This window comes from Metopolophium dirhodum, chromosome 1 (assembly GCF_019925205.1).
Source record: "Metopolophium dirhodum isolate CAU chromosome 1, ASM1992520v1, whole genome shotgun sequence".
NCBI lineage: Eukaryota > Metazoa > Arthropoda > Insecta > Hemiptera > Aphididae > Metopolophium > Metopolophium dirhodum.
The window spans coordinates 70,095,806-70,123,037 of NC_083560.1; the positions used below are offsets into that span (position 1 = coordinate 70,095,806).

A 27,232-nucleotide genomic window follows, 5' to 3' on the forward strand; every position below is an offset into this window, starting at 1 on the left:
AATTGTTTCCATTGATTGATTTAAAATTAAAAATATACGTTTGATATAATTATTTTGTTCATTTTTTTAGAAACAGTTCTTTGCCTATTGAGATATTGGATTATCAGAACGATGGTGCATTTGATGTCACAGTATCCACGTTGTTCTCCGAATCCGAATTACCATCGCGAACAACATTTTTTTGCGAACTCATCATACCGAGTACTCCATACAGTATCACAAAACGATTCGTTTTTAATCCTGGTAAGAAATATATTATTATTAAATTATAAAGTTTTAATATTTGTTAACAAGTTTAACAATTTTTAAATCAAACCATTTTATTAACAAAGTACGAGAGTTTGTAAATACAATACTCACGAATTTTTAGCAGTACCTATTATTTGTGTGTTGTAAAAAAAAACTGTTTAAATTAATCAAATAATACATTTTAATCATTTTGTTTTTTTTTATGTCACTGTTTCTGTTTCAAAATAAATCAAAGCTAGGTAAACGTGATAAATTTATATACTATAATGCATTTAGCCATATAGTTAATATTGTTTATTCATTTGGTCAAACATAAGTAAAAATTGGAAAATATTAATTCAAGTGGGTCGTAAGCGTCCAAAATACTTTATCTTTAAATTTCAAAAACTAGAATAGGCGAAGAAAATATTTTTGGATTTATTTTCAAATCTCATTAAAAACAAGATAAACAAAATAATCATGTCAGCTCCGAGAGTACTGGGTACCTATATAGAATAATTTATTGTTTTATTTCTTGATTTGATTTTTAAAATGTAATATCCAAAGACAATTTTATTCTCTTTAGTCGTTCTAATATCTAATTTCTAGTGGGCAACTTTTGATATTAATAACTTCCAAGACAAGCGTATTGATTTTAATGTATTTAGTTGAGTTAACTAATGTTTGATTAAACGATGGAATATGAATTTTCAAAGTTTGTTTTGTGAAAATTATGATTTATTTGTCATCAATGATTCTTCGACAAACGATATTGTCTAAGCTCTCACGAATTAAATTTAACGTTTTGATAAAATGAAAATGAAAAATATTGACTTTGGTATAATGCTATATATTATGACTTTGGTGTAATTCTGTTTGAATAGCTATATTATGTAAGTACCTTTATATTGACATGTTGTATATTGCGTAGGTACCTACTATAGACAATCGAAAAAAAATGCCAGTAATAATATCATAGCAGTATATTATTATGTATTACTCGCGGCGAGTAAATAACAATCTTTTAATATTATTATTTTTTTATTTGTCTTTCGTCCCGTCGCAGTTGTTTCCTTTTATCATATTCCACACAAATATAGTATGTTTTAGGTAAGTATCATGTTGTGTAATATAGCCAATAGGAATATTACGTAAATACAGGAACAGGACTGCAGAAATAATAATAATAATATTAATAATAACATCGACGTTCACAATAAATAATAAATAACACATAATACACGGTTCACCGGAAACAAATAATAGTGAATTAATCTTATTCACATTATATTTAATTGAAGTAGGTAGGTAATATACATAATATACGATCCTTATAGATTAGTATTTACCAAACAGTGTACAAACGCAAATGCACTACACACACGCGTATATGCACACTCGCTTACGCAAGATGAAAGCTTTATTTAGAGTCACAAACTATTCAATCAATTTCGGAATCCGAAATAGTATTCAACCTAGGACGTTACAAATTTGTATAATAATAATATATTATTATACACAGGTCCCATACAATAGAAATAATTGTGTAAACAAATTATAGTTTGTTTAATCGTTTTAATTGTTTTGCGCCCTCGAGACGGAATTTGTAATTATTATTAAGGGAAACTTTAAATTCGTGATCGCGAGCAGAAATATCGTCGGAAAAACGGCCAACCGAAATTTCGCGACGGAAACGCAGGCGGCGGCGTGGCAGTATCTCGCGCGCAACGGTGAAGCGGATGAAGGCTGTAAATGTGAATAATATAATAATAATAATATATTAAAGTACCCTACCTCTATATAATAATATACAATATACACGCATATTATTATCATATTAAACATGTATCATACACGCGTATATGACAAAAATATATCGTAAAATATTCCGAGTGTTTTCCGTATATATACACGACGTAATCTTCGTTTGTGTATATATAGGTACGAGTATATTATGTATATATTATTATACTCGCGACTCGTATATATATTTATGTGTAAAAATTCTATACTAAAGTATAATATCCACGTGTGTGTATATACGAAACATCCATGCTCGCTTTCGTAAAAACCGACCTTAGCGATATCAGCCACCAAAGTATCCAGTACTATACACGCAGTTTATTCCTATTTTTATTTTATTTATTTATTTTTATCTAGGTCAGTGATCGTAGTGACACGTGGTTAATACACCTTACACACACTCACACACTTACGTGTACTGGAAAGTTATAACTGTCCCCCGGGGACGGTTATGGTGGCGGGATCCGTCGAGGCGACGATGGCCCGGTGCAAATGGTTTGTAAACAGTTTTGCCGGTATGACGTGTTTAATCTTCGTACATTTCGTTCACCCGGGTCCCGCGAAATAAGATCCAAACGTCGAGGCTTTATGGAGTTGGGCATTTCCCGGTCATATAATGTCCGCTCGCGCTCGAATTGGAAGGGAGAGGGGTGATGGACCGGAAGAGGATATTGCTTTCGCGACTCTCGCGGGAACGTCGAAACGTATTAGGCGCGCGCGACTAATTCTTTTTCGTTTCTGAAAGAGAAGAGGAAGCACAACGCAGAGATAGATAGATAGAGAGAGAGAGAGAGAGAGAACAAAAATGAAAACAAACATTGTAGGATCGCTTTTCCAGTATGCGACGGCGACACGCGCATAAATCCCTATGACAATAATAATGATAATCCTAATATTATGTGCGACGTAATACCTCCTCATATACTGCTACGTCCTGGGATACGCGCGATGGGACTATAGTATTATCTATATATCGGTGCTTTACTATTACCACCCTCCACCCAAAACTGAAAATTTGAATTTCATATACAATGACGTTATACATTATATTAATGTTATGTTTCATGACCAAAATATTACTGGGACAGACCACATACTTAAATTTACGTAAACTGTGCGGAGGTGTGGCGTAGGGAAATAATTCACTAAGTATATTCATATTATTATACCGGGCGATCCACTTAACGTAGATACTCGTACTCTATTCATTAGAAAACACCAAAACCTTTTTGAAAATATTTTTTTCTTTCATAATTTTAAAAACAAGGCTTGCATTTGAAAAAAAATTTGCTTTTTATGTTGTTTACAATTAAAACGTTACAGGATTTTGGCGTTTATCGTTATTTAGAAACGTTATTCAAGTTTTGCATTTATCGTTATTTAAAATAGTGTTTATAACACCTATTATTTTTAAAAATAATAACTAATGTGGGTAGGTAATGGCACGGATATGGAATATAATATAATCAATTCTTAGATTTTTGCATGAAATAAATGTTTCTACTAAACAAATAGACCTTTCAAATAAATAGATTTTAAAATAATTCGTTTTGCGTTATTTTTAGTTTAATGATATTCTATCAATAAATTACGTTGTGCGTTATGTTTTGTTTAATGATATATAATATATTTTGTTAATCGTTATGATTTGTTTTCCGGTATTTAATTATTTTTGATCATCGTTTTATGTTATAATTACGTGTATATATTTCAATATCGTTTTTTGTCAATTATAACATTATTATAACGTTTGCAAGCCCAGATTAAAAACAACATTTAAAAAATTATATTTTACTTTTTTTTTTATCATCATCAATTTTGTAAATATTTTTACTTTTTTTAATGACAACGTGCATTTTTATTTCCTTATTCCAAAGTAGAATATTTTTCGGAATTCTTTGACATAATATATCAAAATAGAAAAAACTTTAACAATTATACGATACGTCGATACCTACAAAAAATATAGTAGGTATAAAATAATTACTTCCAAAATTGCAACAGAAATATTTTTAATAAGTTCTTATCATATGTAATAATAAGTATCCTACGTTAAATGGTTGTAATCCTGTATATATAGACCAAAAACAATCACCAATAAAATACTCTAGAAAAACTTTCTTTCGAATAACGGCGAAACATTATCATGATGTACCTATGCATTACTTTTATATTTAAAATATTAAAATTGAAAAATTTAGGTATACATAATTTAAAAAAAAAATTTTTTTGTATGTCAGCGATAGTAAAAGTAAAATCAACTACCTACATATTTCAAAAATTATAGATAATTACCATTTTGTACAAATATTGTGTCTAAAAATGGAATATACATTGATATTTCCTTTTTTTTCAAAGTAGAATTTAAATTTGAAACTCAAATAATAATAAATATAAAATACAAAACCAATATGTTGAACTCTCAAAAATATTATTCTCTATTATTTTTGTAATAAGTGATTGTACAAAAAGATTACATAAAAAATATATAAAAACTAAAAAAAATGAATGCGTTTTGTTTTTGTCTATGTTGCGAATGGGCCAAAGAGAAAACAAATAAAGTGCAGACGTTATCTTCAAGCACCAATCATACAATTTATAAACTTCATATTTTATTCATAAAAAGATATATTTCCAACAAAACAAAGCTTTGTTCATTTATATCAAAATAATATATGGGTAATTCAATTATATATTATTGACATTCATGTTTTATTTTAAAAATAAGGATTCCGATAAAATTATTATTTTTCCAAAATAATTAGGCTAATCATTATATTTTTTATGCACCATAATCAACATCTTGTTAACTCAAGAAAGTTCGTGTTGTTCAAACATATTTCTGTTGTAACAGACAACGACGCACAATTTATTATTGTAATTTGTAAAATTAAGAAACTAATTTAATCTAATAAATAATGTAACACTCCATTATTCGATGTAGATTGGAACTCAAACTGTGCAGGTTTTAAGGTATAGAAATGTAGGGTACTGGATGCACAAATACCTACAGATAGTGTTGGTCGAGTAGATTATCCATAGATACTCTTCCAATATTTGGCAGTCATACATTTATATATATATATATTATATATTTATAGTTTATACAAAGCATATTTGGATATTTTACTATTTCAGTCCATACAATTAAAAATTATAATTTGTATGACTAACAATATTTTTTCTAAGCATAATACAACGACTATAAATTATGTATTATGTATAATTAAGCTATTTGTAAAATTAAAAAGGGAGAAAGTAGGTAATCACTATGATGTACATTAGGTGTTGAGTATATCTCATCATTGAGTAGAATTCTGATAGAGACGCATTGTCGCCTATATATTACATTAGGTAAGTAGGGACCTATATTTTATGATATATTTATATTGCTATTAAAGTGATTTTTTATAGGTACTATAAGTAATAAGATATGTCGGTTTAAACTATAAATATGCAATATCTTTAAACTAATCTAAATATTTTGAAAATTAAACCAAATAACAAACTCAATTTTGTTGAATAATAGCTTTGAACTTGGTTTTAACTGATTTTTTTTGTTTTCTTGTTGTTTTGAAAAGTACTGAGAATTTTCAACTTAGATCCACCAAAAGTCTAACTTGATACAATTTTCCATAAGAAACTACCCTCAAAATTGGAAATCGAGGCATTTTTCTACTTTAAATCGTGTACACATACACAAAAACAAACACACATCATTGCAAAATCAATAAGTACATTAATTGCTCCGCCATCAGAATCTAAAAAAAATTAAATAATGTAATCATTTATCAATAGAAAATTATTATTAAAACGATGGTAGGTACTTACTATACTATTACAACAAACGTTTCATTGATTCAACTCATAAAGCAAACACTAAACTGTATGAACTGTGGAGTTGTACTACCAAGGGAAGTAAATTCAGTACTATAAATGTTGACCATTAATTTTTTTTGTTTAGTCTATAATATATAAAATAAGTAAAATGATTTTTAAATTAAAAAATAATGGTCCATTTTAAAAATGTTAATGGCTTATTTTACTTTAAAAAATATTTTTTAATTATAGTTGTATGAGTTGAAAATTTTATGTTTAACTAAGTTTACAGTAAGTACCTAAATGTATTCCATTTTTATTAATATAGTTATATTGGAATAAAGTAGTATGTTTACATCAACAAAAATGTAAATAATTTAATATTTAATGAATATTATTAATGTTTTGATAATAATGAAAAGTTAGTTTTGTTTTCATACTATCCGGAAAATTGTATAGACTGTGGTCTACATTCCTCTCATCCGCAGATGTAAGGGCGAAACCGTCAGATCCGACGACGTCATCGTAGCTTTTGGTTTTAGTTTTTATTATTATAATCGTACCGTCGTTATTCCTATAATTATGTAATATATCCTTGCCAATGCATACAATAAAGTACTACTTCGGTTCTGTGGTTCGGTGTCCATTAGTATATTATTGATTATAAAAATACTATTAATGATCGTGGTGCAGCGTTCGTGTTTACTTTTTGACGCTGTCGTGGACCTTGACGACTGACGACTGACATCGCAAGGGGGGATTTACTGTTGTGATATCTTCTCGACACTTGTCACCGGGCAAGCGGGTTGGATCGCCGTCTGGTTTTAAAAACGGTAACGATTTTTATAAACGATGTTCGACGGGTCCACCGTGAACATGATCCTGACAGGCGGTGAGTGTGTGTGTGTGTTTCAGCTACGAATTTAGCTTTTGGCTGAAAGGTCTGTTCAAAACAGTGATCCCACAACGTTTAACTTTATATAAGAAAACTAATAATAACTAAACAGTTATTTAAAATAGCTCTTTGGACATAAATCAATTATTATGTTATATTATATAATTACCTTCAAAGACAAGAGTTATTTATACTAATTATTATTTATTAGCTTATAAATAATGATAAATTATGGTCTTGCAGTTATTTGTAAATTATAAGATAATGTCACTTTGAAATGTAGAAAATGTAATTACATATTTTGTAAATTAATTATATTTGATAATTTTATAAAAATCCTAACATCTTTAATAACCTTTAGAGGTTAAAACCTAACCTTTCACTTAAAGTTATACTATGCTGGGTGCTAGTACGTTGCACAATTAGACTCCACACAATATATTATGTTGGTACCTACACATATTATTACATAATATATTAAAATAATAATTCCACCAAACCACCAGGACGTATTTTGGACCTTGTGCGTGTCAGTACTCAGTGATGAGAGAACCGACGATGGCAATGGTTAGCGACATATTATTATCCTAGAGAAGAATGTCATCACCCTTTTTTTAACCTCTCACGGATAAAATCTATACATTTGTTGTAGATAAAACCGTCAGACAAACGAGGCGTTTGGAATCGACCAGTTAGTGCTCGTGCGAAGGAGATCTAATGAAATATTTGAAAAGTTTTGAGCGGTGCGACTCGTGTATTTTCCACCGTCAAACTGACGAAATTGCTTATTATCGCTGTTATTATTATTATTTTTAGTATTAATATTAAAACGCCCGTGGGCTGACAGAATCAAAATAAAATATTACTTAGTGATGATGATGACTAAAGTAGGAGCAGGGCATTGTTCTCGTTAGGATAACAAATAAGGTTCCGTTCGAAACTATTTGTTAAATACTCGAAAGGACGAACGAGAAAGTATCCAAAAGATTTTGCAGTTATTTCCTCTGCTGGGAAACGTATGAAAATAATTTTAAAGTGGCCCCTCTCTTGAGTTTATAAGTATTTATGGATTCGGTCATCTCAGCTTTTTTTATAACTACGCCGTTGTAGTTTTAAATAACAACTCGTCGATCAGTTAAGATAGTTTTTCTTACCTCTATAAACGAAAAATCAAATTCCCACGCAATATGCGTCTTAGGTTTGTGCCCATTTCAGCCATATACTTTAAAATTAAAATGCAATATAATATCAAACGTATATTATGATAATGATTTATATTTTATACTTAATTTTATTTCTGTAAAATCAGTGCCTATAGCTAGCAAAACTATTTAAATATATTTAGAAACATGATGTATACAACTTTATACAACTATTATTATTATAATTATTACCTATGCTACCTATTTAAATAGTTTTTTTTCTATTTTCAGGTAACACCGAAAGTTTGTCTGCTGGTATGTACTAATTTCATTATATTATTATAAAAACACGATATTATAGGTTATATTCACTACGCAAGTTCAATTGGTTGTGTGGTTTTTTTGTAACTATATTTTGCCGCGTTGAGTAATCAGTACGCATTATTTTATCATAACTTATTTAAACTTATTTTCATTGCGCGTAATTTTGCAATACTTCATTTGAATATCCTGACTACGGTATTTATTTTATAGTAAGTATTATAACTGTTGCATGATCAGAAACTTCTAAAAAACTGTTATCTTCTCTTCCGTCATCATAAAGCATTTTAAAATAAACTTTTGATGTAGGCATTTTTACTCATACTCGGTTCATACATATTTTCACTTTTTAAAATGTTTTTAAATTATATTCTTACGATATGGTAGGTACAGTGGGATAAATATTTTTACCAGTTACGTAATAAACGACTTAGATGTTGGAGACAAGTGAAGTGGTTATAACTGCAGATTCAATAAAATGATTTCCAATAACGGATAAAGTTTGATAAGCATATGTAAATAATGACTTCACAAAGCAAAAGATGTACTCATACGAATCGTATATAGAAACATCTAGTAAAAGTGAAGTTTTCCTACCTACTTTTAATATAAATACCTATTCTAAATCGAGACCAAACTTATGACAATTTTTGCAAGTAATTTGAAAGAATTTTCAGTCCCATAACTCTCATAACAGACAAAAGAAATTTTATTAAAATATTAAAATGTATTGGTGAATTATTATAATTTGATAATTTGACTTGAGTTAATATTTGATTCAGAGCTGAGTGATGAATGTATCGATTTTACAAGCATGTGTGTGTGTGTGTGTGTGTGTCTGTGTCTGTGTCTGTGTTTTTTTGTCAGTCTATCACCACCTTAAGAAACACGAAAAATGCTTCAATCTTCACTCTGAGGTCAGTTTTTGGTAGAAAATCAGATGTAGTTTTGAGAATCAATACTTTTAAAACTCTCGGGAAGAACAAAAAAAATATAGAAAAACGTGGAATTTTTACGCAAAACCAGATGACAATTTACAACAAAATCGATTTTATTGTAATTCAAAAATAAATAAATTTGGACACTTGAATTTACGTTTTATATAATATGATATAAATTTCAAAATATTTTTTCTTTTTGTGTTATCTAGGTAGTTCAAAACATTTGAAATTTTTTTCAGTTATTTTTTTTTTGCTTATGTACGATAACAATTTTCTTTGTGAGTAAAAAAAGCTTGAAAATTTTGTTATTAAAAATTCCTATCGTTTTTAATTTTAATACATAGGACTTGAAAATTTAATACAAGATTCCTCAAGTTTTTACCTGAAAATTAAAAAAAAATTATCATAAAGCCACTCACATTTTTATGACCTATTTTAACGACATTGGATAAATTAATATGTACGAACTACGAATACATGGATACACCTATATATATGTACCTATATACTATTAAAATATACAATAAGAAATAACAGACGCGTATATTATTTAAATTATTGAATTCGTTTATTACTAAATTCATATATCAACGAAATGCTATATGTCCCGGGATTTAAAAAAAACATAATAATTCGTTCGAATTTTTCACTTTTCAGTTCTTATTTATCAGTAAGAATATTTTTATAGACAATGTAATAATAAATATGTTATATATAATACAATAAATATAAAATAATTGTAATATGTAATATGTAATATAAAAAATATTTATATAATTTTTAGAAACAAAAAAGTATTTTCAATTTTGTTTATTAATTTGAATTGATCTTTGGTCCGAATAGACCTTCAAAGCACTTATGGCTTCCCTTATTCCTCTGTTGAAGAAAAAAAAATATTTCTAAAGACTTCTTTCCGCATGTAGTTGGATTGGTGGTTCTAGGGCTGCTCATCAGTGTCTTCATCAATAGTAAAATTTCATCTTGATTCTTTAATACTACAATACTATAATAAGTCATATAACCAAATAATAATATAATACTATTGATAATAATAACTAATAATATTGATTATAATCCTTGGTCCTTGGTTAACATTTACCTACATTCAGATTTCAGATTATTTGGAAATGAGTCGATGCTAAGATATTGAAAGTAATAATAGTGAAATAAAAAGAGCGAAATACAAAGCAAATAAGTCTGATTTTCATATAAAATCATAGTTATTAATTTAAAAACTTTAATTATCTTTTTTAAATTGAATAATACAAATTTGATATTTTAATAAGCATTAAATTATATATTTAGGTGATAGCTAGTACATGAGTCATATTTCAGTCAAGTTATAAAAGGCTATATCTACGACCTACGCACCTTTAAGAAAATGTATATTAATATTTGAGTAGTAAATGTTATTACTTATTAGTTATTAGATACCTAAGTAATATTTTAATTATCTTTATACTACTTTTTCAGCTTTTTCATTTATCCACCGTTGCTTTGGATTTCGCGATTATTACTTTGCTACTTTAGTTTTCGGTCTTTTTACTTTACGATTATTACTTTTGCTATTATTACATTGCTATTATTACTTTTGCCATTTTGTACGGATACCTTCATAAATGTACGATGTAGATAACAATAATATGATAAAATAAATATGATTGTTTGCACTCAACTTAGAGAACACATAATTTAATATTTATACAAAACTTACAATAAATTAAAGAAACAAAATATAAAAATCGTGGCTCATCGTGTGGGAGGCTATTATCCCCATAACCCCCCCCCCCCCCCAAACTTCTCTCGGCTACGCACCTGATACATAACGTATTATTGATACAATGATACTTAATATACAATATACATTATAAAATAGAATTAATTATTGTAATCAATGCCAAACATTATTATAGTTATTTACTAATTCCTATATAATACCTACCTATAATCTATAATATCATGACTAAATAAACAGGTATGATCACAACTTTGTGATGCGCACACCACCCTTACCTCGTCTATATATTGCGTAGTTCTCCGCTTCTATATAATATTCTATTGACATTGCAGCCGACCAATGAATTGCGGAGAACTACGAGCAATGGTTTTGTGTGTAAAATAGTGCGGGGATGCGCCAACCGGGTGAAAACTGCAAATTTTTCGTGTTCATATCTAGTTATTTAGTCATGATCTGTAATATGACGTACGACGATGATTTGACGTAATTTGATTCGGTAATAATATGCAATAACGTAATCACCGAAGAACGGGAGAAAAAAAAATATTCTCGTAAGGTTAGGTGTTCCGCACTCGGCCGTGGGGTACTCACTTCATCGAGGTCCTTATTTATTTCTTCGTACAAAACTACAAAAGGCGTACAATACCAGTCTCCTTTTTTTTTTTTTTTTTTTAATTCGATAAATTGAATTTTAAACGTGCAATAGCGTTTACTCCAAGCTCGGTAATAAAACACAAACACACACGGATATATATTCTACCAGTGTATGTATTTGTGTGTGTGTGTGTGTGCCATGTGTTCGTTACAGCCATCTCGTCGCAGGACCATCGGCCGACGCTACGAATAAAAACTCGTCGACGACGACGTTGTATAAATTCGATTACCGGCGCGTTTTCATTATCGTTCCGATAATGCGATTTTACCGATAATAATTACAGCAATAACGAAATAAACGCGAGCGGCCGGCTTTCGTGCCGACGGACGACGTAATTTTGTTGTTGTAGTACCTATACACACCCGCGCCGATAGCCGCAAAAGTACTGCAAAATATGTTATAATAATAATAATAATAATAATACGCACCTAATAATATAACATTATGGGGGTGAGAGGCGCTCTCTTTTATGCCCGTCGAGTCTCTCCGACATTTTTCTCGAAAGTGTATGCAAATTGGATATTCGACACGAAAATCGCAAAAATGACGTGCGCACGTTTTCCTCAGCCGCGGCGCGTCGATATATACATATTATATACCTTCGAGTTATATATTATTTGCAAGTATTATCATAATGCGGTCGTCGTGCGCGTAGTCTACCGCGAAGTACCTACCGCCAACACACCGTATATTTATATATAAATATTATCGAACTGTCTTAGCAGTGTCGAAACGATTTGTGAATTTAAATAACTAATTTGCAAAATAGTTTTGGTAATTTGGATTTTGGAGAGGAACATTTCGATAACACCTCGCGGATGCAAACGTCACGCGTATATTATAATAACCGGCCTGCCGTCTCGTACGTGCGCAAAAATCGTTAGCATTTGCACGACGTGGCTGGGGTAATCCCATTTGACGATCGCTAAGGAATTTTCATTGAACGTAAACTATATAATGTATACTAATAGTTGTGTTACAGTATATATATAATATATTTCTCTTCGTCTCAATTCGCATAATAATATTAAACCTTTTTTTTCGTATTAATATATAATTCGCATGACAAGATTATTATTATTATTATTATTATTATTATTATCATCATTATTATTATTTCACTGCCATCACCGCCAGGAGTCGGGCGTCGCGTCGTCAACCAAATGCGATCAGTTATTTCAAACAATTTAATTTTTCATTTCTTTTTATCTTTTACTACTACTTCAATATTCAATTCGATTTTTTATTTTGATATTTATACATTTTCCACACACTTTCTCTCTATATCGGTTTTTGTCCGTAGCCAACGACTTTGAATATTCTAATTTAATGTAGGTACTTTACTTTACTTTTAACAATCTCTTTATACAAATATAATATGCCTAGTGGCCAGTGTACAAGTAGTATATTATATACTTATATATTTATATTTTGATCGTATAGTTTTCCACCGCGAAAAAGTTTCCTTTGCTTTAAGTCGTCGAATTCCTAAAATCGATTAAAAACTTGGCCTATACTCGGTGATTACTTTTCGATAAAAATGAAAATGTTTTTGATTAAAATTATACAACCGTGTTTTTAATATTATATACCTACAAAAAGGAAACTTCAGGTTGTTTTAAATCAAGTCTAAAGTTAAGTTTACATAATTAGTAAACCTGCAGATGCCGAAATGTTTTATGTATTTAATGGGTACGATTGGCAATAAAAAGCAATACGCTTCAGTTACAAATCCAGATAAATCAACCGAATTCCTTCAATTACCGAACAACTAAAGTTTTCGACGTGAGGAGTAAAATTATATTAAACACGCGTATATATTAAAAGACAAAGCGCTGTAAGCATAAATATTAATCTAAATGGAAGTCGGTTTAATATTAACTATAGGTATATATCCGGGTATATATTATATTATACCTATCTGCTGCAGCAGTACGTTCGCGAAACATTGTTTGTTGGTATTAAATACAACGTTGACGTTTCTTTGAGGTTTCGTACGTATAATTTAACAAAAAAAAAAAAAACATGGTTAACATCAATTCCATTAAAATCATATTATATATACATTGTGTAAGTAAATTATATATTATTGACTTTTCGCCGTCTCGGTTACACACACAAAAGTGCGTGATTTGCTGGTTGGTTTCCGTATTATGCCTTATATTGGTACCTACATGTCGGTCTATAATAATATGTGTATAACGGTGGCCCGCGGTTTGTTCGTGCGTGTATATATATATATATATACGAACATTATATGATAATATATACGCACACATAACACATGTGTATATATAATAATAGCAAACAGTCCGCCGTCACTTAAAACTCTATGTACCTACGTCGTATTATATAGGCAATATAGATTTATATAATATAAACGTACGACCGCGAGTCCGTCTATATTGTGCTATACATACACACATACCTACCGGCTATATTATATGTGCAATATACCGACTGCGTAGTCGACGACTATCGTTTTCGGTGGTCATATAGCGGCCGTTTAATTTCCGGAGACTTACCGGCTGGTTTTAGACCGACGACGTCTATCGGGCGCGTTTAGCCTTTAGCCTTTATATATATATATATACACCTAAGCGTGTATCGTGTATGTACGCTGTGTCTACCTATTACTATAATACGTATGCACTACCTACTACGATAAACATTACATGCAAACATATATACATATTATATTAAGAACAGCCACGTACAGGCGGCGTGACGGCTGCCATTTAAAGACATACGCCGTAATATAGCGAATTCAAATTACACATTCAACACGGGGGATCACGACGAGAGTCAGCTGCGGGTCGAGTCTGCACACGCGGATGTTTTATTACAGTTGACCGCGACGACACGAAAAGGTTGTGTGATGGCGTATACCTAACTCCGTATAGACCTTTAGTGTACAGCTGCTGATATATACTGTACTGCATTTATGTGTAGCGCGCATATACCTTTATAATATAAAATACATACCTACTGTGCGTAGGTTCGTAAATCCATGCGCGGGTATATGGACACAGTCCGCCGGGCGTTGTTTAACGGTAAACCTCGGCCATGGCGGACGGCGTATACTTATATATATATATATAATAATAATATAATATAGGCGTATAGTGTTGCGATGCACGCGTCAAAGCGGTAAAAGTTTCCCGTCGGAAGGAACTTAAAATATCACGTTAACGGGTCGTTCCGGGGTGGGAGAGTACGTTGTCCCAATGATCGGTTTGAGGGAGGGGGGTGTGGATAGGCGTCGCGTGGTAGAAGCAAGGGTTTGCCGGAAAACGTTTTTCCCTCTTGGGAACAGCCGCCGCGGAAAAACGAATTTTCGGCCAAAAACTTGTTCGACTATAACACATATACATACATACATATATATTATATGTTATTGTATATATGTGTGTGTGTGTGTGTGTGTGTGTGTTGTATGTGTGTTTGCGAGTGCAAAAACCACTATAGCCGTCAGACCGTTGGGCGTTTGTCGCCGGGCGCTCCGTGTGAAAGTTTCCGCTTGACTTACATGTAATAATATTGGTGTACTGAACATTTTTATTCGTTGAAAAAATAATCTCGATTTGCTGCGTCTTGTATTTTCAATTAATATTACATTACATTATGTCTATACGTCATAGCCAACCATAACATTATAATACGCTTATATTACAGAAGTTTAAGTATATCTATTAGGTTTTATTTTGTGAATATCAGCTCATATTCGGGTTGGCTGTTGCCGGAAGGTGGGGGAAGCGAGTAATCATCTGATTTTGATTATTTCTGAGTAAGACATCATCGTTTATACATTTTCAGAGCATGCGTATCAGTTCACAGTTGTTTTGTCTAAAAAAAAAGCACAAAATCAAAATTATGGCTAAGAAATCGCGTACGAATGTAGTAGGACATACCTAAATAATATTATTACGTTTACCGTTATTCGTTAATACTGTTTGTGGTTAATAATTGCCATTCCTGCACATTATCGATTGCGATTAACTTTATGACGTCATTATTTAACTAGTGTTCGTATCACCAAAACGCCTGATTCGCAAATATTATATTAAACATATATACCTAGTTCAAGCGAACAGATTCTCCGGGGAGTCTGCCCGCGAGCGAGCGTTACACGACGAGATAAATGATTCATGTTTTGCGTTTCCAGCCGACTGTTCATAAAACATTTAAGCACACGTCTGCGTCCACGGTTATAATGACAGCGGTGACACTGATGTCTATAATAATCTGGAGTTAAAGTTGGGGAGGGGGAGCAAAGGAACTCGGTCCCCCCACTTAGTTAACTGTCCACACTTACAGTGTCAACTCTTCTAAAAGTACACAGCTGCTCAAGCCGCTCAAGCCTTTAGGTTAAATCGAAATCATTTTCTCGAATAAAAAATATAATAATTTTTTTTTTTTAATGTTAATATTTTAGTGTTATCAAGATATTTTATTAAATATTTATCAGTTTAATAATACTATTGTATGTAGTTTTTGATTACAATTATACATAGCGTACCCCCTTAATTAATTTAATTTCTTTTATCATTTCGTTTATTCATCACGTTTGATTAAGAAGGTATCTGGTATAGCTAGGGTAATGATTGGTATATTTTTTTCATATTTAACATAACGATACATATTTTATTATTAAGGTATATTATTTTATATTTTGTTATTTAAGTGCAGGCGTTAAAATATAAGAAATGTACCATGTAAAAAAATATAGTTAATGTTTTTATTGTAATATATATATACAGTCTTATTTAAAATACATATTTTTTATTTGACATTAAATATTTTGTTATACAACTTTATTACACTGCTTAAATTCTAGATAAATTGGAGTCAGATTATATTAGGCTAAAAATTAGTGTTGAAAATTAGAAGTTTATAACATTTAAATTTATATAAGAATATGCAGGGTATTAATTTACTATTACACATTAACACCTAGTTGCGACAACCTAATACAATGATAACATTTTAGTTAATAATAATTATTTGCTTACACGTATGGTGACGGCCAAAAAAATAAATATTGACGACGAAGATCGCAGTACCCTTATTCGCCATTTAAATAGACCTGATAATAATAGCAATTCACATTGTTTTTGCTCAACTCCTCTTCGAAATGACTATATTATAATACACGACACACGTGAACAAACTATTGGGTTAATAAACCGGACGATGACAAATTATTTTTCCTTCAATTATATACGTTCATTTAGATTCCGACCAGAACAATGATTGAAAAAATATTGGTTTTGCCGAAGATAATATGATGAGGACAAATTTTATACTGTTCAATAGTTCAATTATTTGTTCGGTCAGATATACAACTAGTAGGTATATATTCGATCTAGTATGATCATAATATATTTTGTTTTTAACCTTTTATAAAACAGATGAAAAAAAATCCACAGATTTTATGATAGTTATAATATTATAATGTATGCGTTGGGATGCTTATATAGTTATATACATTCTGGGGAAAATATATTTTTATTTTTTACTGTCGGGAAAAAAAAGTGTGGGGAAATATTATACCTTTATGCTCACTAAGGGTACAATAAATCAACAATTTAATATGGTATAATACAGTTAATGCAATAGTGGTAATTAATATATTATTATTTTCCCTATAATATAGGTATATAGCTGTGTTTAAAAACTGCTGAGTACTTTTTAGTTCTGTTAAATCTAAAATACCACACTAGTCCAAGACTGTGAGGCGGTGCAACTGTTTAACTTGTTGAGTTAGTATAGATAAATGTAAATAAATGTTGAAGTTAAGAGTTACTTTACTTTTTTAACTCGTAAATTGGATATTTATAATCCATGCCAAAGCACAAAAACCAAATTATATAAAAGTATTTACACAAAACCAAAATTAATACCTAGGTTATATTTACCTATAAACGAAACTGATGAAAAACTAACAGAAAATAATAGAACCCTACTATAGCAAAAATACCTAGTTATTCATTTAGGTTAATTTTTGGGTTGATTTAGTTTTTTTAGATATCATTGCACCAACGTCTCTGTGAACGTCGATCCGAGTTATGTGATAGTGTAATTGTTGAGAGATTTTAAATAAATATTTATGGGTGACATAGTGGTTTTCTATTGACATTTATAAAAAGTGATATTTATACAAGTTATTTTGATCCCTATTTCATCCAGAAATTGTATTAAAAATATAGGTACGATGATGATCACGATTATTATATTTTATTTTTTTTAAAGAAACAATTTGTACAAAACACATAAATTGGCAATATTGCTATATATAATATATATATTTCATTTATAAGTATGGTTTATAATATTAGCAATAAAATTAGCTTAATGTTAATATAAAACAAATGAACTGGTTATTAACAGTAAAGAAAAGAAAATAATGTAACTCGTTAAGAGTTAGAAGCTACTTTAAAAATAGTACCCACTCGTTTCTTTTTTTGTAATTTAATTAAAAGTAACTTAACTTTTAACTTTTTAACTCTTAATGCCCAACGTTGCCTACCACCTATACATTGAGCATTTGTACCATCATGTACAGTGTGTTTTCAATTATTGTAAAGTAAATATATTTTAATATGATGTACTACTGCAGTGTTCGGACTTATCTAGATAATTATCTTATCTTTATCTTATCTAGATAAATAGTTACAAGTTATCTAAACGTTCATCTAAGATAATTTTTTTACTAATCTAAATAATTTCATCTATTGATTTTTATTGATACAAATCGCGAAATTGTACAAACACATTTTTAAATATTTATACAGATCCTCAAACAAAGTTTATGGTTTATAAGTAATGTAATTATTTTTATTTACATCATTATTATTATTGTATTCCTATAGTGCCCAACTAACCTAACCTAAATTTTAAACCATTTAAAAAATAATTCTATCTTTTTTTTATCTAGATAAAAAAGTATTTATCTTTATCTAGATCAATATGAGTTAATACTTATCTAATCCGAACACTTTTTTTTATAAACCTAACCATTCAGTAGCACAAGTAGTGAGCTATACAGCCACACATCATATAGGTACAACAACTCAATTTACAAAATACTGATTACTAATTATAATAATAACCTTTTTTAAGCTAAAAATAATCATGAATTTGTAACTGAAACTTATTAGCAGAGTTTAAAAAATAATTTTATTTTAATGTCACCGGCTTTATTTAATTTTTTAATACAAAACATAATGTATAAACATTTTAAATGGATAATAAGGCTAATAAGGATAACGAATACTCTTTTCGTGCATCACATACAATCGTCATGCACAGGATTCACGTTGATTTTAATTTTAATACTGTTGTAAATTTACAGCTGCACATCCCTAATACTTTTTTCTAAATTTTCTGCTACGAATATTGGCTGGCTTTGTGCTTGTGAAATTTGTTTGATGTTTTGAAATTATTTTAATGTCCAACTATTAACTAGTTAATTTTCATCACCGACTCTGAATAACTGTAAGAGTGAAAAAATAAATAATATGGTCGCGTGTTGTACAAGTGCTGCGACTAAGTTTTGTGAGGCCTAGTGCGAATGGGTTGCCCATGAAATAAAGATACAATTTCTTAAGTAATTAACACATTTCTATAGTGATTATTTATAATCATATAAAATATTATGTAAACGTATATTAATCGACATGAGCATATTACATGTTTAAACTACATTCATGCTAGTATAATAATTTGAATCTACAAAATATATAATTATAAAATATGTCTATTTTACGATTTGTATTTGTACCTATGTGACTTTATAAATAAATTATTATTTTTAGTAACATAATAGTTTACGATGTATATTTTTTTTACTGCACATTCTGTTCATAAACATAAATATATTGAGCAATAAGCCAATAAGTAAGTGTAATGATGTGTATGAGGAAAAAAAATTTTCACAGATTGAAAAATCCTCCCACCTCCCATATGAGGATCAATTTATATTTGACTGTGTTCTAGATTCCCTGTATTGTACCTACTTTGAATATATACATAATGTCCATTATCATAAACTTGCATATTGTCTTATAGTCATAATTTATAAACAACCATAATAGAAGTGTATTATTTATCTTTTAAGTTGTTTCTTTATCAAATTTATTTCACAATAATTTAGGTGCTAAACATATAGTAAATATATAAACATAAAATAAGATATATAAAATAAATAACAACTTTCAAAGCTTAAAAAAATAACCTAAAAGTTATAACATTTTCCACTTGTGTCTAATTAGATCAAACTTATGTATAAGAGTATAAACATACAATATTATGTAATAAATACAAATATGTAGGTACTTATATAATTATCTTGAAAACTTCACTATTTAGAAATTATTAGATAGGTACAACCATCCACATTTGTAAAATTAATATGATTATCAGAATATTAAAATTTTTATATTTACCTCTAAGTACTGTATTTTAGGTATATTATTTTTAGTTTATATCACAAAATATTACAGCTTATCAATTAATGAAAATAAAATAAACACATTTTTACCGAAATATAAGGATAGATTACGAACAAAGTTAATTATTTAAGTTATTGCATATGGCTAGTGATGTTATAACTTCAGACTGTCAGAGATTTCTAAAACTAAATTACCAAACAAGCTATAGATATTTTTCTTAAATGTTCAAATAAATTGTGATGTAACATACATAATGTATTACACATAGATCCTATCAATATGTATTTAAATTATTGAATTACTTAAATATATGGAAATTTCCTCTACGAATTTTTTTTAAATCTAACAGCACTACAGCAGGAGATGATCGTCAATCTTGAAGGATTATTTTTAAATTGAGCAAAGAATATCCGTAAAGACAAATTAGAGTCTGAGACCAACATATAGTTCACTTATATGCGTAGGATAAATAAGTGCTTACAAAAAAAATATTGGGGCAAATACAACAATTAAATTAACTTCAATGTTGTGCAGAGTGCTGAATGCTAACGAATATAGGAAGAAGCAGGAGATTGGAAACTTAATTTAAAATAGTAAAAATAATTTCAATGGATGATAATAATAATCTATGGTGCCTGTACCTTCTCGGTAGTTTGGTATAGCAAGTTCAGTAAGTTTATTTTTAAAGTTAGGTACATATGTAAGTATTCATGACTTTAAACCATAAAAATATTCACTTAATCTTCGCAAATAAATAAATCGAAAAACAATCACACTTGGTTTAGAATTAATGTTAATAGGTGAAATAAAATTAGTATTACCAGGTATAACGAAAAATAAAAGATTTTTTTTCAGTGATTTCGACGACTGTTGAACGTCATTCTCCTTATATCACGCTGGACACCGTGGTCCGAATGACCAAGTTTTAATCATTACATCAATATAAGGCTTAATTAATATTATAGTAAAATCTAAAATGTACTTCGTAGTAACCATCCGCCCGTATATTTTTGTTAACTAAAATATTTCAGCTCCCCCCCAACCCCTCTCAACAGTTGCCATACTGGTGGTGCAGGTGATACGATAGTTGCGGCATTGGTGTTGGACACACGCCGTTAAATATAGTTTTGAACGTTTGTTTTTATTTTATACAAATAATAGTAATGCCACGAAAGTTTTTCGTTTTTTACATTACATAATATACATAATATATATATATAATATATTTTTTTTTTAATATTAATGGCCTTGTGCGAAGTTTGAAACTTTTTCTGAGTGTACAATTGGGTCAGCGCAAAGTATCACGTCAAAGGAACCGACCGCATGAGAACGGTACACATCAAAGGCTTTCATTACTCTTCACTTTACCCAATTATTATGTATATATATATACACTATACACAATACACATAGGTATACTTTGTATATAAAATATATACTACATAATATGTAATATGTATATTATATATATATATATATATATATGAGATTTTTGAATTCAAATTGTTTACTGTGGTGAAGACGTTATTGATTTCGTGTCCATTGTTCTTATGCCGAGTAGGTACAGAAATTACGCACCCTCAAGAATGTGTAAAGTAGTTTCGGAATATTTTTTTTAAAGTAGTTTTTCACTCAATAATGCGTCTACTTTTTTTTTTCTATTACATTTACTGCTATAGCGATCCGTTGATTCGAAATTTGTGTGTACGAAATGTTTTTAACATTAACGTATTTTATTGAAACTTCTAAAAAAAAAAAAAGATAATTTGGTTGAGTGTACCTACCTACCTTTTGTTTTGTTTGTATACTTATATATTTACTGCGTAAGATAAACAAGAACATTTAATCGAAAATGTATTACATTTTATGTAACTAAAATAGTTTCAATTTCGTTAATAACTGGCAATTCAGCTAAAATTGTAATATTATAATGGTTCTTGTATCCTTTATATTCGAATTTAGTGAAAACATTACTAAATACCCTGCATAGTTCAAAAACATCGCAGACTAAAGTAATTATTGCAGATTAAAATTAGTTCGTTAAATTGTACAGTTGAAAAAATCTTTACTAACATATTAAATTTAATTGATAAAGAATAGTTTTGTTTATAATAGATAAAAAAATAAATAAATAGTGTTTTTTATATATTATAGAATACTACCTCCATTCAGCAAATTTAATATGTATTTGAAATTTTCAATTAAATAGATTCAATATTATAGAAAAAATATTTTCGATAATGTACATATTATTCTTTTGATTTTTATTATAAATAGAAATAAGAATCTTGAATGTAGTGATTTGTAAAATCTAAATCAGCTTGGAACTCAAATTGATAAAACTGTATTCGACGTTTGGTCCTTATTATTGAGCCACTTATGTCATCATTTTTAAATCATATTTATGAGTGACCTTTTTGTATCTTCAGAGAAAACTAATTTTGATAACTTTTGATTTATTCATTTTTATAATTATGATGTAATTATTTTTTATCAAAAATATTTATTTTATTTTGGCTATAACGTAAGACATGAATACTTTATTATTCAAATATGATGACGTTGTGAGTTATTTTCATTGAAATCGATATTTGGACGAACTCTGGCATGTGATTCGATCATTATTAATACAAAATAAGTGCTTACAAGTAACAAACTTCACCGCGAGCTTAGTCGCTAGTTCAGTTTTTTCCCCATCCATTTGTATTTTAATAAATTATTATCGTTATTATTATTTAGATTTGGGCCAAACTTAAACACATGTTTTTTCGGTTATTCTCGTTCTTTTTCTTTGCTAATATTTGTATTTGTTATTGTATTATTATACACACTATATTTCATAAATAACGCGTGTAATAATAATATTTGCTCACCATCTCATTCCAAAAACTTATAATAGCTGTATACTTTAACTCTGACGTAAATTCGTAATATGTTTGTTCTACAGGAATATATACAGGTTAGGTGTATATCATGATGTATTATTTTGTTCAAAACGAAACCGAGGAAGTCACACTGCTGTACTGTACGTGTCGAGTGTAACTCACCATTGAGTAGGTTACTGTAATGGATGTATTAAATTTGAATTCAATGATAAATCATCGTATGCGAAAAACGATTCCGAGCGGAGACGGTCTGTCGACTGTCAGCCTAATGCCTATGTCTAAGGATATTTTAATATTTTATCTTATACGTACATTGATATTAGTAGGTAGGTTGAACTAATTTTTTTCAAAAACAAATCAAATTGTATAGTGACATTTATTACATTATTATTTCATATAATATAGGTATAACTAGATGTTATATTATAAACTTATAAATGAGTACGCATATAGCACGGTGTGAATAGCTTTGTGAGATAAATAGCTTAATTTATTCTAAATATTTTAAAAATACCATTGTTTATATGCATAGTAAATAACAATATACATAATGGGGGAAAAGTTTTAAGGCCATACGAATAGTATTTTTTTAATTGCTATAAAATAACCAAAACCTTTATTTATATGCATTCAATTCCATGAAAATTTAAACTTGAAATGTTCAAAAAATATATGCAAATTTATTTTTTAGATTTTTAGTTTTCTATATAAGAATAACTGATGATAAAAATGTTATTACATATTGAATCCTATTAGTTATTATAAAATGTAAAATGTTATATACGTTGTTAACTACAAAAGAATTCACAAATTTTTGTGAACTTGACAAATGTCATTAAATTTGAAGTTTAAACGTTTATACGTTTATAATTTAAAACTGTGCTAATGGATTTTTTAAAATAAATTTCTATAAGTAAAACTTAAGAGGAAGCTTGTTCTAACCTTTTTCACCAAGCATAAAATGTTTCATCAACATAAAACATTTATAGATAAAAAACGAAGAAATTCAAAATTTTTAAATACCAATAAACATTTTAAAATAGGTCTAAAAAATATTTTTTAAATTAAATATTTTGTCTTAATACAAATATTTGGTAAAAAGTTTAAATCTCTGCATTTGGGTATTCATCATTGTATTATATAAAACAAATTTGACTTGATTTTGTCAAAAACAGTTTTGCATAAAAGTATTGAACTGCAGAGTTGAAGATTGAATAGCATTTCCAAAATCTGATAACGTACATAGAAAAATCACAATTTTATTGTAATAAAAACACACATCATTGTTAAACAAATTCGTTCATGAAATCGCTCAGAGTTTTAGCATGTTAAGCTAATAAATTTCATACTTGTTTATAGTTATAATAATATTATATTCTCGATTAAATAATAAAATAATTATCGCACCTAAACGTGTTTACTACATTTCGAGTTCAGACTTTGTTCTCCATTTACAATATAATATTCAATATTTGGTCAAAGAATATATTATATCAATATTGTCGTGTGAATTTCAATTAAAATTATATGTTACAGGTGACAAGCATGTTGATGATTGTATTGCACTCGATAAATTAATATTCAATAGGAACATCTGTTGTCTTACCGTTTTGCGGTCATTTTGAAATGTTTTTGCAATACAAGCTCTTTCGGTAGTAAAAGTAATTCTGTTGGTTGATTAATGCGCGTAAAACGACAAAAAAGTTTATTCTGTTGCTGACCCACTTGGTTCTTTACAGAGTTTTCATTACATCACTGAAAAAAAAAAAAAACACGTCGTCGTATGTCCGTGTCTTTACGCTCTGCCTTTTTAATTTACATTGGAAATTAAATTTGTTTTGAACAAAACTTCTTTTTTTTCTCCAAAGAATGAGTTGACTGGAATGCACACTCATTATTTTCATGATAAAAGTGAAAGGGTGAACAATGAATTCATCTAGTGTCCCCACCTACATTTGCCACTAATTACACCATTATACTTCTAGGAGTGTTTAAGGCAGTCGACCTTTCCAAAAGATATTGGTAAAGTTTTGTTGTGTTTTAACGAAAGAGTTGCTAGTTCAATTTTGTTAATTTTAAAACGAAGCAAACTCATGTACGAACATTAATATCTATTTCTGTGTCATCGGTTGCGTAGACTTATTTTTTGCTTAAAATTTTGATGAAACAAATTATTTTTGTTCTAAAATCACCAAATAATTAGGCAGATTAGTTTCAGATGATGAATTATTTAGTAATATATATATATATATTTTGGTTTTTCTAAAATAAAAACATATTCCAGCCTTCCATTTTTTAATAGTAATAATTATAATTTAGTCGACCAAGTGATGCATAAATTATTTTAATGGAATTAACACTTAAACGTAATAATTATATTTATTATACTACATTGAATTATTAATTAAAAAGTTACTTCTTTTATTTTTTGCTCTATGTTTTTATTTTTATTTTCAAACAATATTTAAAACAAAAATTAAAACATTAGAATACTTATAGTTTTGTTGATCTTATTAGGTTATTTTGTATTACTATTTACTAATAATAACTTATAAGCTATAATATATAGGTATTAGTTACCGCAGTATTATTAGTGGTTGTTGATTGAGCACATAAATATGTAATCATATTGAATCTAAACAAATATAAGCTAGCTACCACTTGTATTGTGAATTATATACAAGTATAAAAGTTATTAAATATTGATGTTGTAAAATTATTTGAGCAAGTTCAAATAACCATCGGTAGATATTTTTATTTTTATTAAATAAATTACAATTATTACTTTTTTCTTTTAATTATAATATATTTTTATTTAAATATAAAACAAATTACATAAACATAGGAACTTACATATTATTAATAATTGATCAGCAATACAGTTGATATAAAAAAAATATACTATTTAGCCAAAAGTTTGCCAATTCTTACGAGATAAAAAATGACACAGAAAAATATTAATACAAACCTGAGTACATTATTACTTTGAGGTTCTTAGTTTAAACATTTTCCTGAAAAATTATTTCGTTTTTTACCAAAGGAGTTCTGTGCATGGACGTAAATGTTTAGTGAGATATATTATTTACTTAATAAAATATCTTATATATTAAGCTAGTTCCACCGCAACAGAAAATAATTTATTTGAAGAATATAACTTATATGAAGTTCTTGAAAACTCCTAACAATTTGAATCATGCTTATTTATTACTGTTGAAAGATTTATAAATTATTATGTTATTTTTTATTTTTAATACAACTAGTTTCTAAAATATACATTTGTAAAAAGTAAAAACTATTGCTCTAACTAATTTTCAACTTCCAACAAACTTCTTTATCGATTAAACGTCCAGATAACTATACTAGAATAATATTATACGATTATGTCCATTTAAAACGTGATTTCGAGTTTATTTGGTAAAAATATAGTTATAAAAAAAACTGCCTAAGTGTAATGTACTAATATGTATCTATATAAAATATATATACATTTTTAAACCACAATTTCTGTACTTATCTACCACATTAAAATATAAATTCGTAATTGTACACACTTGTATTGTTTATAATATTATATTTGAAATTATTAATTATTGTATGTTTTTTTTTTCAGAAAATGCTGCATGGTCAAGAAAATTGTCTCAGACACTAAAATTTACAACTATCGTATGGTTATTTATTGTCATTTCATACTGAAGAAATTCATAATCATATCATTATTGTTTAGTATTCATTGATTCTCATGAGAGTTGCAACGATTAATTACAGTCTCGCCTAAATAATTATTACCCGGAAATTATACATTACTTATAAATATATAAGACAAATGTACCGACGTCATTAAATTATGTATGCGTTATATGACAAACTTCTTTAATAATTTACAGGTTATACGTACAAAAAATTCAAGTTTGTATATTTAGATTATAAACTTTTTTTTCCTCGAAGAATTATAAGCTGTCAAAAAAAATTCAATGAAACCAATAAATTAATAAATTTTAAGTTAAGACAGGATCACTATATTACAAATGAAACTTGATTGATATTTTTTTTATGTTCATATACAACAAGGAGGTAATAAATTATTAACTTATAACAATGCGATGGGATTTTACGTTTAAACGCACATTTTACATTTGATTTCACGAACATTTTGAATTAATTTAATCTTAAAATTACTTATAATGATATCTTTATCAATTTTGTCGTAGTTATCTTTTTGTTAATGTGTAATTTAAACAGTATTAATTTTTTTAAAAATTAAATTACGTTCGTGTTTAAAGGATTCATTATTATTCTCTGAATTGTATTTTTAATTTTTTTGTAATTTACTAGAAAGAAATCATTTTAAGTTA

General features: G+C 28.5%; 1 protein-coding gene across 1 annotated transcript in view; it reads left to right on the plus strand.

Annotated features, from left to right (window-relative positions):
- The window catches only part of LOC132935091 (uncharacterized), a 48,316-nt gene extending 21,432 nt beyond the window's left edge, over nt 1–26,884 (plus strand). The window contains exons 4-6 of the mRNA XM_061001546.1: nt 71–243; nt 8,179–8,202; nt 26,491–26,884. Coding sequence (XP_060857529.1) covers nt 71–243; nt 8,179–8,202; nt 26,491–26,573 — 280 coding nt within the window. The 3' untranslated portion in view covers nt 26,574–26,884. The remainder of the gene's footprint in view (nt 1–70; nt 244–8,178; nt 8,203–26,490) is intronic.
- The last annotated feature ends 348 nt before the right edge of the window (nt 26,885–27,232 follow it).